This window comes from Ailuropoda melanoleuca, chromosome X (assembly GCF_002007445.2).
Source record: "Ailuropoda melanoleuca isolate Jingjing chromosome X, ASM200744v2, whole genome shotgun sequence".
Taxonomy (NCBI): Eukaryota; Metazoa; Chordata; class Mammalia; order Carnivora; family Ursidae; genus Ailuropoda; species Ailuropoda melanoleuca.
The window spans coordinates 98325423-98341294 of NC_048238.1; the positions used below are offsets into that span (position 1 = coordinate 98325423).

The window sequence follows — 15872 nt, forward strand, 5'->3', positions numbered from 1 at the left end:
TTCAGTTCAACACTGGCTATAGCCCTTACCCATAATCTCTTGACCTGAGGGCCTAAAAGTCCTTAAGTTCACAGGCATCATCTTCCTTTTTCCTCAGAGCAAAAGCCTACACGCTGTAGCTCTGGGGAGACAGACACAGGTCCAAAGTGGATAGCCCTTGTTGCTTTAAGAAATTTAGAGCCTAATAATTTTTTTTGGGGGGGGGAATTTCAGTCAGAATCCTCAAGTCCAGGCTTTGAGGGGCGCACTTCTAAGGTAAAACTCCAGTTCCTACCTCTTCCATATAAGTATCTATCTTGTGGTGAGAAGGATGTGTGCAAGGCCTTTGCCTGAAATGGTATGGGGTGGCATTACTGAGATTGGGGGTGCTCCACGTAAAACAAAGCTGCTCCTTTTACGGCACACTGTGCATGGTTCAGGCTTCGCCTCCAAACTGGCTTCAAGGCAAAAAGGCAGAATCACGAGAAGGGACGGTCTTGCCTTCAGTTCCACCCTCTGTTCCAGGCAGGTCCGGGCGGCTGTCTTCTTTTGGGGGCTTTTCCTTGCAGAAGAACTTCCTCAGCATATCCTGGATTTCCTTCTTGATGGTCTTGTGCATGTAGCCATAGATGTAGGGGTGGATGCAGCACTGCAGGAAGAAAAGCCAGATGATTATGGTGATCGCCCACTGGGGCACCTCGGTTTGGACATCCACCCACACGGCCAGGACCGCGAGGAAGCAGTAGGGCCCCAGAGACAGCACGTAGGAGAAAATGATGAGGAAGATCACTTTCGCAGCTTTGCACTCGTAGCATCTGGGCAGGGGAAGGTCGCTGGTGCTGTTGCGACGACTGGCTGGGAGACTCTCTGGGATGTTCACGGCCTCCATGTCATCCTCACTGAAATTGATGTCATCCTCGCCAAGCTCAATGTCATCTTCGCCCAGGTCAATGTTGCATTGGCCTTCCTCCATGCGGCACAGGTCTGCCATTAGGCGGCGGTTGGCTTCCATGCCATCTTCCTTGCCCTCCACGCTGCCTTCCCCGGCCACCCAGCTGCTCTCTCCGACCTCCTCGCTGCCCTTGGCCGCCGCACCACCTGCGCTGCTCTCCACGCTCCCTTTCTTGGCCTCCACGCCACCCTCCTGGGCCTGGACCTCACCTCCGTGCTGGCCATGGAATGCATCCTTCCTCCCTCCCTCTTCATCCTCAGTCTCCACACGGTCCTTGGCTCGAACCCCCAAGCTGTGGCTCTTGACATTGTACAGCAGAGCATGCTGCCGCCGGGCTGCGCCGAACACCACAGAGTAGCAGGCAATCATGACCACCAGTGGAATGACCAAGAAGGACACCACGCTGAGAATGGCGTAGCTGGGGCTGGCCCCCCAGATCATGGAGCAGAGAGCATTGCGCTGGTCAAAGCCAGCCTGGCCCCAACCGTAGAGAGGGGGTGTGCTCTGCAGGATGGCCACGATCCAGGTGCCATAGAGGAGCATGTACCCCCGGCGGTGGGTCATCTTAGAGGGGTAGGATAGAGGGTGGATGATGGACAGGTAGCGATCCACGGACACCACCACGATGGTGTTGACACTGGCAAAGGCGAATAGGTGAGTGAGGCTCACCAGGGCGGTACAGAAGTGGCTGTTGAGGGGCCAGAAGAGAGGCATGGAAGTGGCCACCACCCAGGGGGCCACGAGTGAGATCTGCAGCAGGTCAGTGACGAGGAGGTTAAAGATGAACCGGTTGGTGACCTGCAGCAGATGCGGCTTGCGGTGCAGCACGAGCGCCAGCACTATGTTGCCGACGAAGGAGACGGTGAGGAAGATGAGCAGCACGGTCGAGCGGATGATGCCGTGAGCCAGGCTGATGGGCATTTTGGAAAGGGGCACGCACGTGTGGCTGCTGTTGTTTTCGCGTGTGCTGTTGGTGCAGGTGGACGTCATGGCGACGGAGGGTGGGCGGCGGAAGGGGGGCACGGACCGGAGTCAGTGCCCGTGCTGGGGACGAAAGAGACACCCGGGCCGGTTAGTCATCCCGCCGAGAGGGGCCGCTTCCGGGACCCCCTCCCCGGGACCCCCGCGCCGCCCCGGCCAGCGGGAGGGCAGTTTCTCCGCACTTCCTCTTCCGTTCCCGGTCCCCCCGCCCCGCTGTCTCGGGGTCTCGGGGTACCCCCACCCGCCGCTCCCGCGGGCGTGCGCGCGCTGCGTCTCTCCCACATCGTCTCTGCGTCTCTCCAGCACTCTCTTGCGCTGGCGCGTGCGCGCGCGCTGTCTCATGCCCGCGCGCTCTCTCTGCCTGTTTACGTGTCGCTCTATCTCTCCCCAGTGTCCCTCACCGGCGCACTTGTCCTGTGTCTCTTGGGGGTGCGTGGCCGTGTCTTACCGTTTTTCTCCAACTCTCTCGCCCGTGTCTCTCACTCTGCCTTCTGTCTCCCCTTCCCAGTCTCTCGCTAGCACGTGCGCGCAGTCGTTCTCCGTCAGTCGCTCTCTCTCCAACCTTTCTGTCTCTTTGTCACTCCCATCTGTCCCTCCAGGTCTCAGTCAATTTCTTGGACTCAGTCCCGCCCCCCGCGACCCCCGCCCCGCTACTCTTTCGCCAGCGCACTTTCCCTGTAGCTGTGTGCGCACGTCTCTCTCTGTCTCTCTCCGCCTGTTTCCCGGTCTCGTCCCCGTCTCTCCCTGCGTCTCTGGCTGATGCGCTCCCGTCTCTCTCTGTGTCTCTGCCTGCCGCGGTCTATGTCTCTCGCTAGTGCGTGCGCTCCTCCGTCTTTTCCCGAGGCGGTCTCCTCTCTCCGGGTCTCTCCCAGCCTATCTCCCCGACAATCTCTGTGGGTCCCCAGTGCACCTGTTCAGTATCCCTCGCTGCCTGCGTGTCCCTGTCGGTCTCCGTGTCTCCCCGAGGCTCTCGCTTGCGCGTCTCCCTCTGTCTCCCGCGTGTCCCCCTGCGGTTTCTGTCTCTCCGCGCGTGAAGTTCCCTCTTTACAGCTGTCTGCGCGTCTCTCGCCGTTGCCTCTGAAGATCTGCCGTTGTCTCTCCCGGTTGTCCCTGTCTCTCATTGCTCAGGCTATCTCGCTAGCGCGTGCACTTACAGATTCGGATTCTCTGTCTTTCCCTCTGTCCCCGGGACTCTCGCGGAACACTTTCTTTGTATGTTTTAGTGCTTGCGTATCTGTGTGTCTCTCCGTTTGTCTCTGACGATCCCTCACCTCGGTTTTTCTCTGGACGGATCTCTGTCTGCGATCTCTATCTCTGGGTTCACTATATCGCCACGGAAACCAGCTGCCGCCCTGGCCACCGCGGGCTCGGCGGATAAAACTAGTTTCTCAGTGGCGCAGCCACCTCTGGATGCAGGGAGGATGCCTCCTGCGACCCCCTCTCCGTATCCTCCAGCCCGCCCGCTATTTCTCTATCTCTCGGAGCGGCGCGGCTGGGGAGAGGGAGCTCGGGGAGAGCAGGAGAGGAGTCAGGGGTGCCGGGCTGCTGCGAGAGTCTGAGAGAGGCAGGGTGGGAGACCCCGGGAGGCAGAGAAAGAAAGAGAGTGAGAGAAAAAAAATGAGACCCGGAGATACAGAAAGAGAAGGCGAGACAGAGACAGGATGAGAGCCACCCGGAGAGGCAGAGAAAATGATAGGAAGCGGAATGGAGGCAACGAATGAGAGACAGCAAGCGGATGAGACGCAGGGAGAGACGGAGACCAGAAAATCGAAGAGAGGCTAAGAAACAGAGGATGGGGAGCAAAGGGGAGAGCGGGGGGCCGCGCGCGAGAAGTGCGAAGGCACGGGCGAGGGCTGCGGCCAGGCGAGCGGGGCGCTCCGGGGCTCGGCGCCGCCCGGAACNCCTCGGCCCCCGCCCGCGCCGGTGACGCACGAGGCTGCGGGAGCCGGGAGGAGCAGGCCGGAGGGTGGGGGGCGCCACCGCGGACCCCGCTCGGATCTTCTCCCTCCGCGTCCCCCACCGGACGGCCGGAACTCGTCGACACCTCACAGACTGGGGATTGTCACCAGGACGGATTTTCATGCAAACCTGTGCCTTCCCGGTCCCCGGATTTCGGGCCAGGCCCCAGCCACGGACCTGCTCAGTTCTTCCAAAGAGGAGCAGAAACCTGGGCCCGGGCCTCGGGCCACGACCTTTGAAGACACCCCCCCTCCCTTAAAGTAGGAACCACCCTTGGGCCCGAGAGAGGAATCTTGACTTTGAGGTCACTAATTTTCCAGTTTTCTCTAGCTCCCAGTAGGGGCTAAACAGTAGTTCCTTTCCTGTGGGTTTTGGGAGCATTTCGTAGAAGAGACGCTGCTTAAGTACCCACTATACTACTTGATTGAAGTCTGTCTGTAAGTCCGCCCCCCCCCCGGGTACTGTGGTACCATGTCAAGCTGTTAACACGGAGAATACCACCAAATACTTACCTCAGCCTTGTGAGATAAGTACTGCTATTCTTTTCATTTTATAGAGACAGAAACCGAAGCTAAGGGAGATTACCATACTTGCCCAAGTTCAAGTAAATGTTGCACCTGCTTTATTAACCAAAACTTTCTGGTCTCTCCCAAACCTATGGAGTACTTGCTCTGTATCACGCCTGGGCAGACACAGGGCATAGTCGTCTCCCCCTCCGACCCCCTCCCCGCAAATCAAAAGGGAGGGCCAGGCCTGGGAAAGTATCCATCCCGTATCCCAGTCCAAGGGTCATTTGCATCTGGTTTCCAAGAGATGAGGAAACGTTTTCTAGGTAGGAATGAAGGGAAAACATGTTCTGCAAGAAGGAGACACGCTGGCAGAAATAAGGCTGCGGGAGAGAGCTGGGTGCCAAGAGAGAGTGCAGCATGGTGAGTGTCAGGAGGGGAGTTGGAAAAATGGGGCCGGGGCAGGTCTTGAAGGACCTTGAACGCCAGCCTGGGGACTTTGGACTGTATCCTGAGGTCCCTGGAGGGCTGGTGAGGATTTGTTTCATCATGAACAATTTCAAACATACCCAAGTGTAATGAGAATAATAAGGTAAACCCCTATGTTGCCACCATTCAGCCTTAACAATGATAAATATTTTGCCATTATTGTTCATCGATAGTTTCCGTGCAGGGCAATGTGATGAGATTTCTGTTTTTCCAGGGCTTCTAGAAGCAGGGCTGAGGTGGGGGTGGCTGAGACATTGAATGGACAAAGAGCAGAAAGGAGGCTGTGGCAGGCGGCAAGTCCGGTCTTGACAGGTCACACAGAGGGGGCTGAACAGAGAGACCCACAGAGAGGCAAAACTGACAGAGGTGAAGGATAAGGGCAGGTGTTGGAGAGGCTCTAGAATGAGCACAAGATTCTGAGTTGGTCGATGGGCTAGAGAGAGATGCCCCCTACTCCTGCATCCCATGCCTCCTGGACAGGGAGACGAGGCAGGTGTCTAATCAGGCTCCAGGACGCTCTTTGGATTTTAAGTCCTACATTTGCTGTAGATCATTTGTCTGTTTTCTGCTAGGCCTGATTTTATCTTCCCAAGGTTGAATGGTACAAACCTGGTCGTTTTTCCTGGAGAGAGTTTCCATGATAATCGCTCACAGTTATTAATTTCTAGCCTCACGCTGGCCATGGTGCAGAATCCGGGGTGGCACATGCATCATCAGGTGGAAGTTCCCTCAGACCCCGGTATTTTGGAATCCCTTGGGAGGCAGTCAAACCGTGAGAAGTGGCCAGAGACAAAGGCCAGTTCAGTCCATCCCGCCCTTTCCTCCTGTCCACTGTGGTCCTGAGAGTTCCCTGGACTGCTGGGATCCATCAGGGACAGGGCGCAGACCATGAGGTACATATTAAAGGGGGGTGCCTCAGAATGGCAGGGCGCATGGGGTTTGCGGCTGCTCCCCTGGGCGCCAAGCGGGATAAGGGGCGTGGAGCAGCCCCAGTGGGATGAGGCCTGTGCAACTGAGGCCAGTCTGCCTGTAGGGGACAGCAAGAAAGCCAAGGAAGTTCTGGGAAAGAAATGAAAGTCTTTTTTTTTTTTTGGTAAGGGGAGCTATTTGAGGGTTGTAAATCCTCAGGTGTCTGTTTCCTCTTATTCCCTCCAGGCGCGAACAGAGTTGGTGTCCTTGAATTTCAAAGGCATTCAAGTATCAGCATCCCAACTGGAGGTATGTGGGGGGCCTTGGAGAATGTGGATTTGGCTTCAGGCCCTGCAGGCTCTGATTCTGATGGCCTTGGAAGAGCCCTTCAACTGACAAGCTTCCTTAGATTCTGGAGAGGTTCTTGGGGGATGAGACAGGGATAGTTTGGGGTGATGGCACAAGTCACCTAGTCCTTTTCCCACCTTCAAAATTCTGTGGCAGCAGAAGTAAGCTGGGGATAATGCTATTAATGAGGCAGGGCTGGAGAGCAAGAAGCTCCTAGAAGAAAGGGCTCTAGGGCCTGGCGACAGTCACACGCTGCAGCAGTGGTCAGCAGCATACCAGCCTTCTTCCCAGACTTGTTCACCTCATCAGACTGCTCTGATGGCTGAACCAGCTGCTGAGTGAGGGAAGTCACAGGCCCACGACCCAGTCAGGTGTAGGTTCTGGTAACACTGGAGGTGCAGGGGTCCTTGAGTGCCTATCATGTGCCAAGCCCTACGTTTGCTTTATCCTCTTTAATCCTTGAGGAAACTCTGCAAGTTAGAGATTAATACAGTATTTTTAGAACCCAAGCTATCATATATCGTTAAGGAAAAAAAATGCTGGAAATTTAACTGTCATATCACTCATAGCAATATACCTCTTGATTTCAAAGATGCTAAAATGCAAAACAAATTTTTTAAATGTGCTTTAGAATCAGTGTATGATAGTACCATCCCTGTCCTTACAGAGAGGTTGAATAACTTGCCCAAGGCCACACAGCAAGTACATTTTAGAGCTGAGAGGTTAAAACCTGTTCTACCCAACTCCCACGCAGGGACATTTCCTAGACTGCTTCTAGGAAGGCTCAAGAGGCAAAACAGAAAGACCCCCAGAGACCCAACTCAGAAAAAAACGTTTGGAATCCCGGTGAATTGCCAGAATTGCAGGAAGACAAATGCAAGTGCGGTGATAATGGCTTCTCTTAGTGGGATACATGGCTCCCATAGGTGGTGAAATGACTAAATTAGCTAATCTAAATTCTAAGTCACACTCCTTCTTGGTTAGCAAGTTTGTAATAAGTCAGTGGGGAATAATATATGGTTTTGTTCTGGAGTGCCTACCCATGGGGGCGTTTTACGTTTTTCCATGGTATGAGCTGCTCTGGCATTCACTTAGGACCAACCCTAGGGGTTGCGTTTGCAAAATCCAAACAAAATTAGGTACCATCTGGGTGTGAGCTAATATTGCCCACTCTGTGGGTTTGGACAGGACGGAAGGTCTGGATTTCAAAGCTATGTCTATCCAAATCAAATGGTTTGGAAGAGAGTATTGGCAGAAAATAATTGGATGGATTAGAAATGAAGAGCAGGAGATCTGAGTTCTAGTCCTAGTTCTGTGGCTAACTTGCTGTGTGACTATGAGAAGATCCCCTCCCCTCTCTGATCTGTTTTATTAACCCACCAAATGAGGGGAGGGGAGTGTTAGATAATCTCTAAGGATCTTGTCAGTTTCTGACTTTTGATTCCATCTACTTTCTTTTTTTAAATTTTTATTTATTTTTATTATTTTTAAAAAGATTTTATTTATTTATTTGACAGAGATAGAGACACCTAGCGAGAGAGGGAACACAAGCAGGGGGAGTGGGAGAGGAAGAAGCAGGCTCATAGCGGAGGAGCCTGATGTGGGGCTCGATCCCATAACGCCGGGATCACGCCCTGAGCCAAAGGCAGACGCTTAACCGCTGTGCCACCCAGGCGCCCCTGATTCCATCTACTTTCTATCAAGATGTTATTAAAAATCCCCTAAACTAATCCAACTCAAACATTTAAAAGCTGAAATCTGGACTTCTGCTTCTGGCCATGAAAGAATAACAAAAACTGGGTTTACCTTTCTACCTTAAACAACTAAAAAAGTGGACAAAATATATGGAATAATGATTGTCACACACTGGAAAACAGGAAGTACAGGACAGTAATCCTCAGGAAAAGAGAAATAAATGAGGTGAGCCCAGTTCAGTACATAGAAAGGGTTTCCAGGTGGGGAACTCAGGTTGAACCTGAAAATCTGCTTAAATTGAGGAAACAGAGTTTAGAATTCAGGGAGGTGAACTTAGCTAGAATTTACAAGGTAATATACTAGAGAGGAGCTTCCGAGAGAGAGAGAGAGAGAGAGAGAGAGAGAGAGCGAGAGAGAGAGAGCGAGCGCACACTCCAGGGATCTGTAAAAGGTACCTCTCAAATTTTTGACCAAATACTGATCAGCACGTGTGTGAGAAAACTACCCATGGCTGGGGAAAGAATGACTCAAAAGGAGCAGGTAGAGTGATTTCTAGAACTCACGCATGGCTGGCTATAGCTCAGTTTCCCAAAAGCCAGAGAGAAGACACTTCATAACATATAGGGCATCAGACTCAATACTCAGAAGATTGCCTTAGTGGTGGGGCCAAATCACCTTTAGTCTGAAGTTTGTTCTGATCCCACACAGCAAAGCTTAAAACCAAGCTTTGAAAGGATTGAACAGCTTCCAAGTATCTTTACCACAACTCAGAGCAAAACTCAAAAATATTTGAAGGAGTACAGAAATTATCCAGCACCCAACAAAATAATATTTGCTAAGTCTAAAATCCAATAAAACATTACGAGGTGGGCAAAACAAGAAAATGTGATCCCTAATGAGAAGAAAACTCCTTACATAGAAACAGATGCAGATGATAGGATTGGTAGACAAAGACATTACAATTTTTTTTTAGATAGGCTTCGTATGTTCAAGAAGGTAGAGGAGAGCATGGGCATGTTAAGGAGAGACACAGAAGAGAGAAAACAGACTTAAATCTTACTTCTAGAGATAAATAATATTAATGTCTGAGATAAGAAATACACTAGATGACAGTATTTACATGTTAGATGCTGCATAAGAAAACTTTAGTGAACTTGAAGACAGCAATAGAAACTGTCCAGAATGAAACTGAGAGAAAAAAGAAAAAAATGACCAAAGAAAGCAACAGTGAACTGTGGGTCAACTTCTAGCGTAATTGAAGTCCCAAAGGGAGCTAGGGAGACAGAAATATTATTTGAAGACATAATGGCCAAAACTTTCCAAAGGGTAATAAAAACTATAAACCCACAGATCCAAGAACCTCAACAAAATTTAAGCACAAGGAACCTGAAGAAAACCGTATCACAGCACATCAGAATGCTTGCTTCTCCACATAGTTGGTAAGTATTTGGAGAAACTATAACCTTCATACACTGCCTTTGGAATGTCAAATAGGGCAGCCACATTGGAAGGTGGTTTGGTTAAAAAATGTTAAACATAGCCCTACCGTTCGACCCAGTCTTTCCACTCCTAAAAGAAATTAGAACATTTGCCCATGCGGTGATGTACACGAACGTCTATTGTTCCTTTATTTGTAGTAGATAAAAACCGGAAACAATTCTAATGTCTACCAACAGGCACATGGTATCTTCAACACATTGGAATACCATTCAGCTAAAAGAGAACAAATTGTTGATATAGATATGACAGCATGGATGAATGTCAAGATAATTATGCTGAGTGAAAGAAACCACACAAAAAAGAGTACATCCTGCGTGATTCCATCTATATAATGTTTCAGAAATGCAAACTAATGTAAAGTGACATAAAGCAAGTCAGTGGTTGCCTTGGGATGGGGGAAGGGAGGGGAGGGGAATAAATTACAAAAGGGATATGAAGAATCTTTTGGACGTGATGCAAATGCTTGTTATCCTCGTGGTGGTGATGGTCTTGTGGGTATATACCTCTGTCAAAACTCATCAGGTTGTACTCTTTGGATATGTGTGGTTTAATCTACATCTATTATACTTAAACAAAACTGTAAATACAAAAGAGCCCCTGGAAAAGAAAACCCCAAGGCCAGTGGTTTGTGTCCCCAGGATCCCACCTCAAGCATTAGTACACGGGCATTTGTCCGAGGGAACCATCAGGCCCCCCAGCACCCTTGTCTGGGCTGTCATCAGTCCAGCCTTGTGTTCTAGTCATCAGTGTCCTTGCCCCGTCTTCCTTCCATGATGGGAACACAATGTAAGCTCTTCCCAAAGGCTTGCAGAATTGTGTCCATCCCCTCATGGCTGGCTAACAGCGCCCATTTACTGAGGGCTTACAACATACCTGGCACTTCACCTCTCTGAGCTCATTTAATGAACTCTGGGAGACAGGTGCCACCATCAGCTTCATTTCATAGATGGGGAACCGAAGCCTTAGAAAGGAGCCGTGACTTACTCAGAATCACTCAGGAACAGGCAAGGCTAAAGTTTGATTTAGGACCGAGTCTGACTTTACAACGTGGTTGCTTAGCTGCTACAAGATTTTGCTTCCCTATTCTAAGCAATTTTTAAAACATATCACTGATGTGCAAGGAACTTTATACACCTTATCTCATCTAATTTCCCAACAGTCTTATGAGATGGGTATTGCCAATATTCCTTATCTTATAGATGAGAAGACTGAGGCTCAGAGAAGCTAAATAATTTGCTCAAAGTCATCCCAGTAGCATGTGGAAAAAGGCAGAGCTCACTGCCTGGTAGCCGCTTTGCTTACTGTCACTCCCAAAGCAGGAAACCCTCTGGTCTTTGGAACCAAGCTAAGTCAGCTTGCCCAGAGGCTCAGAGTTTCACAATGTGACCTTGGTGCAGTGTCCGGGGCCAGGAGCACTGGGCAGACCTGCCCCCTTCTACAATGTGTATTCTTTGAGTGGAGGGCTTGGGTGGTTAGAACTGACACACTGCTAATTAGTAGTGAATCTTCAGAGTACGGAACACTTCAAAACTCTCCTGGCTCTGCATTAGATATCAGGGTCTGTGGAGTTTTCAAAGGCTGATTTATATTTTGTTGGTCACTGAATTAAGACATTTGGAAGCTGGCTTCACAACACAGTAGGAGCACTGAGCTCGATGGCAGTTAAGAATCAGAAGAGAGCTCTGGAGCCAGTGGGTTGACCAGAGAAAGGCAATTCTTGTGTGCTCAGATGCCTTCCTTGAACAGTTCGTGTTGCTTGTGGGTTGTAGTGATGTTGCCAGTCTACAGAAAATAGGATTATGTTTCCACATTTAGGAAAATATTCCTGCCATGCTCAAATATCAGCCTTAGAGGGGGGAAACAAATCAACCACTTCAAGCCAAACTGTAATGGCCATACATGTCTTTTGAGTTTTTGCCCACATGAATGCAAAAGGTAGCACTTTGCTAGAAGATGCTTCTGTGAAATTCTTCAAAAGGGGTATTCAGTGGTTACAGTGAAGTTACCTGGAGACAGTCTGTACCGATGTGTGAGAGCTGTTAAGTTTTCAGGAATTTTGCAAGTGCTTGTTAAAAGTGAAATTATATAAACCTACCGTTAAATGAACAAAATACAGGTAATAAATACTCAAAACACATCACTTCTTGTTATTTTATTACCTTTTACTATGACCTGTGATCTTGTGGTTATTTGCGTCCATTCTGTCTGTACGGCGCCAATATGTTAAAATGATGTGCTTTCTACACATCTCTTCCCAGCACTGCATCCGCTGATACCACAACGGTCACTTGAAATGGGCCAAGGGAATATTTTCACCATGGAAACCATCAAACCCTACAAATTAGGACGTTTCTCTCTGAGATTCAGATGTTAAACCTTTACCAACACATCACTGTCTGTAGAATGCATTCAATTTTTTTATATAGCTTTATTGAGATATAACCCTCATGTCACACACCCATTTAAAGTGTACAATTCAACTGATTTTAGTATATTCACAGATACGGGCAACCATCACCACAGTCAATTCTTGAATATTTTCACGACTTCAGAAAGAGACCCCATACCCTTTAGCTAATAGCCCCTTATCCCCCCACTAACACCTCTCAGATTTAACCAACCACTAATTTCCTTTTTGTCTCTATAGATGTGTCTATTCTGGACATTTCATGTAAATGGGATTATAGAGTATGTAGTCTGTTGTGACTGGCTTCTTTCACTTAACATAGTGTTTTCAAGATTCATCCATGTTGTGATATGTATCAACCCTTCATTCCTTTTTATGGCCAAGTAATATTTCATGGTATGGATAGACCACCATTTGCTTATCTGTTCATTAGTTGATGGACACGTGAGCTGTTTCTGCCTTTGGGCTGCTGTGAATAGTGCTGCTGTGAACACTCATGCACAAGTTTTTTTTTTTTTTTGAAGATTTTATTTATTTACTTGACAGAGATAGAGACAGCCAGCGAAATAGGGAACACAAGCAGGGGGAGTGGGAGAGGAAGAAGCAGGCTCATAGCAGGAGCCTGATGTGGGGCTCGAGCCCATAATGCCGGGATCACGCCCTGAGCCGAAGGCAGACGCTTAACCGCTGTGCCACCCAGGCGCCCCCGTGCACAAGTTTTTGTCTGAATCCCTGTTTCCAGTTCCTTTGGGTATATGCCTTGGAGTGGAATCGTTGGGTCATATGGTGATGCCGTTTAGCCCTGGATCTGCCGGATTGTTTTCCAGAAGAGCTGCATCGTTTTACATGTCCACCTGTAGTGTATTGGGATTGTGATTTCCGCACATTCTCGCCAACACTTGTTATTTCCCATTTTTTCATTCTAGCCGTCCCGTGGATGTGAAGTGGTGTCTCCTTGTGGCTTTGATTTGCATTTCCCTAATGATCTTTTCATGTGTGTGCTGCCATGTGTTTATCTTTCTGAGAGAAATGTCTATTCAGGTCCTCTTGCAGAGCACTTTTAAAATGTCTCTGATCCTCATGACAACCTTGCATGATTCCCATCTTACAGTGGAGGTAACCGAGACTCCGAAAGATTGAGTGACTCGCTTACTTTGTGCACAGCTAGAAATGGAGCTGGGATCTGATTGCGTGTGGTTCAAAAACCCATGTTCCTCCATTCCACCACATGGTTTCCGTGATCTTGAGCTGTTGGCTGATGCGTAAAGACTAAATACTCTTGTCCAGTGGATGTACTCCTGGTTCTAGTCCTGGCTCTGGCCCTGGGCCTCCACATTCTCATTTCTCAAAGGAAGAGCTTGAGTAGATGACCTCTATGTCACTGCATTGGTCTAATAGCAAAATTGGCCCCTTCATTTTGTATGCAGATGTCCCAAGGATTTGTACAAAGGAGGCTTGATTGCTCCGTGTGTTATTTTGAGTGGTTAATGGGATTCTTTTCCTCAGCGCATTATGTTGCACTTGCCTACACTGACGCTCACCTGCTACTTTTCAGCCCGCTCACACAGCCTCTCAGCATCTTCCTGCAGTTTAATGTAAAGAGTTTAACATGTTACTACCCAGAAGGGTTGGGTGTTGCTTGGAAACCTGAAGTTTTTACTAGGCTGACTTTCCTCCACATAATTTTTGAGTAAATCAAATAAGTTACATCTTCTCAGTCTTTGGGGGGAGGCCATAGTGTCTACGCTTCTCTCCCTGCAGAAAGTTGGGTTTATCCCTGTTTCCTGTCCCTATGCCCATTGCTTCTCCATGATACAAACATACTCTCAATCCCAGAGTGATTTGGCACTATGTCAAAAAGCTTCTGTTTCCACATTCTCTTTTTACTCATGCTTTTTACTGCTTATTCCCATCTTTACTACTTAAAAATTTCTGATAGACTGGTCAGGCATGACTTCATCTTGTGTAAACTGTTGTCCACCTGGCCATTGAGCTCATTCCTTGTTATAAAAATTATGTATTTCCCAGCCTGTGCCCTGTGACCTCCTTAGGACCCTACCTTACCGATGGAACTCATGTTGTCAACGTGCCAGCCTTTGTCATGGGGGCCCTCGGTGAGGACAAATTGCACCTTCTGGCCTAGTTTGATGGGGACACTCTACCACTGAGTTCTAGTGAAGGCTGTAGTTCTAGCCTACTCTGTAGGCCTTGGGCATCCACAGCATTTGCCACTATCTGGTCTAGCAACTTGGACACTTCCAGTGAGAGCTAGGGAACAGATGTCTCAGTGATATCTTGTATGGTATCATCTGTTCACTTCTTGGCTTCTCCAGCATGGCTGTTATCCCACCTGTCAGCTGTCCTCACTGATCATCTTGCTGGGCTCTTGGCTTTAGCTTTTCGGTACTTTGCCTGGTTTCTCTCCAGTTCCCTTGGTCCCTCCTGATTTTTAGTCTGCTTCTTCCTGCCACTCTTGGATAGTGTCTTTTTTCCCTTTGCTTGAGCCACCTTTCCATTTGGAGAAGGAGCTCTTTTCACACTGCTTATCTCTCTCTTACTTGGTTACTTATTGCCGGAAGGTAGTTCTTTCCAAGTTTCAGGTATTTTATTTTATTTATTTATTTTATTTATTTTTTGAAAAGATTTTATTTGTCAGAGAAAGCGAGCGAGAGAGAGAGAGAGAAAGAGAGAGAATGCACAAGCAGGGGGAGCAGCAGGCAGAGGGAGAAGCCGACACCCTGCTGAGTAAGGAGCCTGATGCAAGGCTAGATCCCAGGACTGGGAGATCACGACCTGAGCCGAAGGCAGACGCTTCACTGACTGAGCCACTCAGGTGTCACCCAAGTTTCTGGTATTTTAGTTTTTTTTTGCCACATGTTACCCTGGTTTTCCAATTAGATGTTTTCCAAACCATCTACAGGCCTCTTGAGGTTCTTGACTGACAACTCTTTCAAATCCTCTCCTAACAAATGTTCACATTTGGTCAGGGCTCCCTTTGCTAGCATGAAGTAAATAAGCGTGTGGTGGATTTCTTTGGCTTCCCCTGTCCCACCAGGATGCTGGCCCTGGTTATTCTGGGATCCGCATTTCCGAAGGCTTCACTCGCAATGACCTGATCAGTACCTGTTACTAATTATAGGTCTCCATCTTCTGTAGCAGCTCGGGGTGCAGGAGGAGGACAGATGAAACCAATGGGTGCTCCATGCCAATCTGTGGTGTCTCAGTCACAGTTTCCCTGTATGGTACTTAGAAGGCCATTTCCCTTCTCCGGGCTCACTTTCCTCCTTTCCCTGAGGGGACGACCCACAGGAAGGACAGGGATCTATAACTGTGGTCCCAATGATGCAGTTTGCATTACCACCTTTTTAATGTGCACCCTTGTCCATGAGTAAGGAATTAGATTGAGCCTTGGGCAAGAGTTTTGGACCCCTTCAGTGTCTGAAACTTGGAGTCAGCATTTCGATCTGGATTGCTGGCTGTGGTGGGGCTGTCTGGGTCTGGAGAAAAAAGGGTCCTGAAATATCATTCTCAGTTCTACCAGGCCCAGCCCTGGACTCCAGCTTTCCAGTCTCTTCCACAATGGTCTGAGGAGCACCGCCGACCAAGCCTACTGTTCCTTTGAGAACAGTTATTCTTAACTTTTTTTTTTTCTGGATCAGGGGCCCCTTTGAAAAGCTGATGGAAGTTAGGGACCCTGTCCACCAAAAAATGCATGTACCCACACCCACACACTCACATATATGCACCAGTCTGAACCTAATTGTAGAGTGTTCATGACCTTTGAAGGCAATCCACTGAGTCTGGAGTCTAGGGAGCCTTGGTTAACCTCTGCTCTAGAAAATGGCTCCTGGCCTGTGCTGAACTTGGCATCCTCCCTTGCAGCTTACTTGTGCTCTGGACCAGTGTGGGTGATCAGCAAACCACCAGAATTGATCCAGAGCCTTGACTGTATCTGGAAGGAGCCATTTCACCTTGGACAGTAATTCTGTAGCTGAGAAGTCGTGCTAAGCTCTGCCAACAATAATAAGGAGAGGGAATGAGGGCCAAGTGGGCTGATTCTCACAGCATCTCAGGTCAAGGGGCTTCTCTTGTGGTAGGCTTGCTGGCGGGTGTGGAATGGCTGGGAAGTGCTTCTGTGGTTGGCAAA

General features: G+C 48.9%; 1 protein-coding gene across 1 annotated transcript; it reads right to left on the reverse strand.

Annotated features, from left to right (window-relative positions):
- Positions 1-439: 439 nt before the first annotated feature.
- Positions 440-1921, reverse strand: GPR101 (G protein-coupled receptor 101). Its single transcript, XM_002919921.2, has one exon. The coding sequence runs from the start codon at positions 1919-1921 to the stop codon at positions 440-442; it is 1482 nt and encodes a 493-aa protein (XP_002919967.1).
- Positions 1922-15872: the final 13951 nt, after the last annotated feature.

What these genes read in the sequence shown, in the direction of transcription:
- GPR101 (XM_002919921.2), bottom strand. Translation starts at nt 1,921, where the DNA reads ATGACGTCCACCTGCACCAACAGCACACGCGAAAACAACAGCAGCCAC.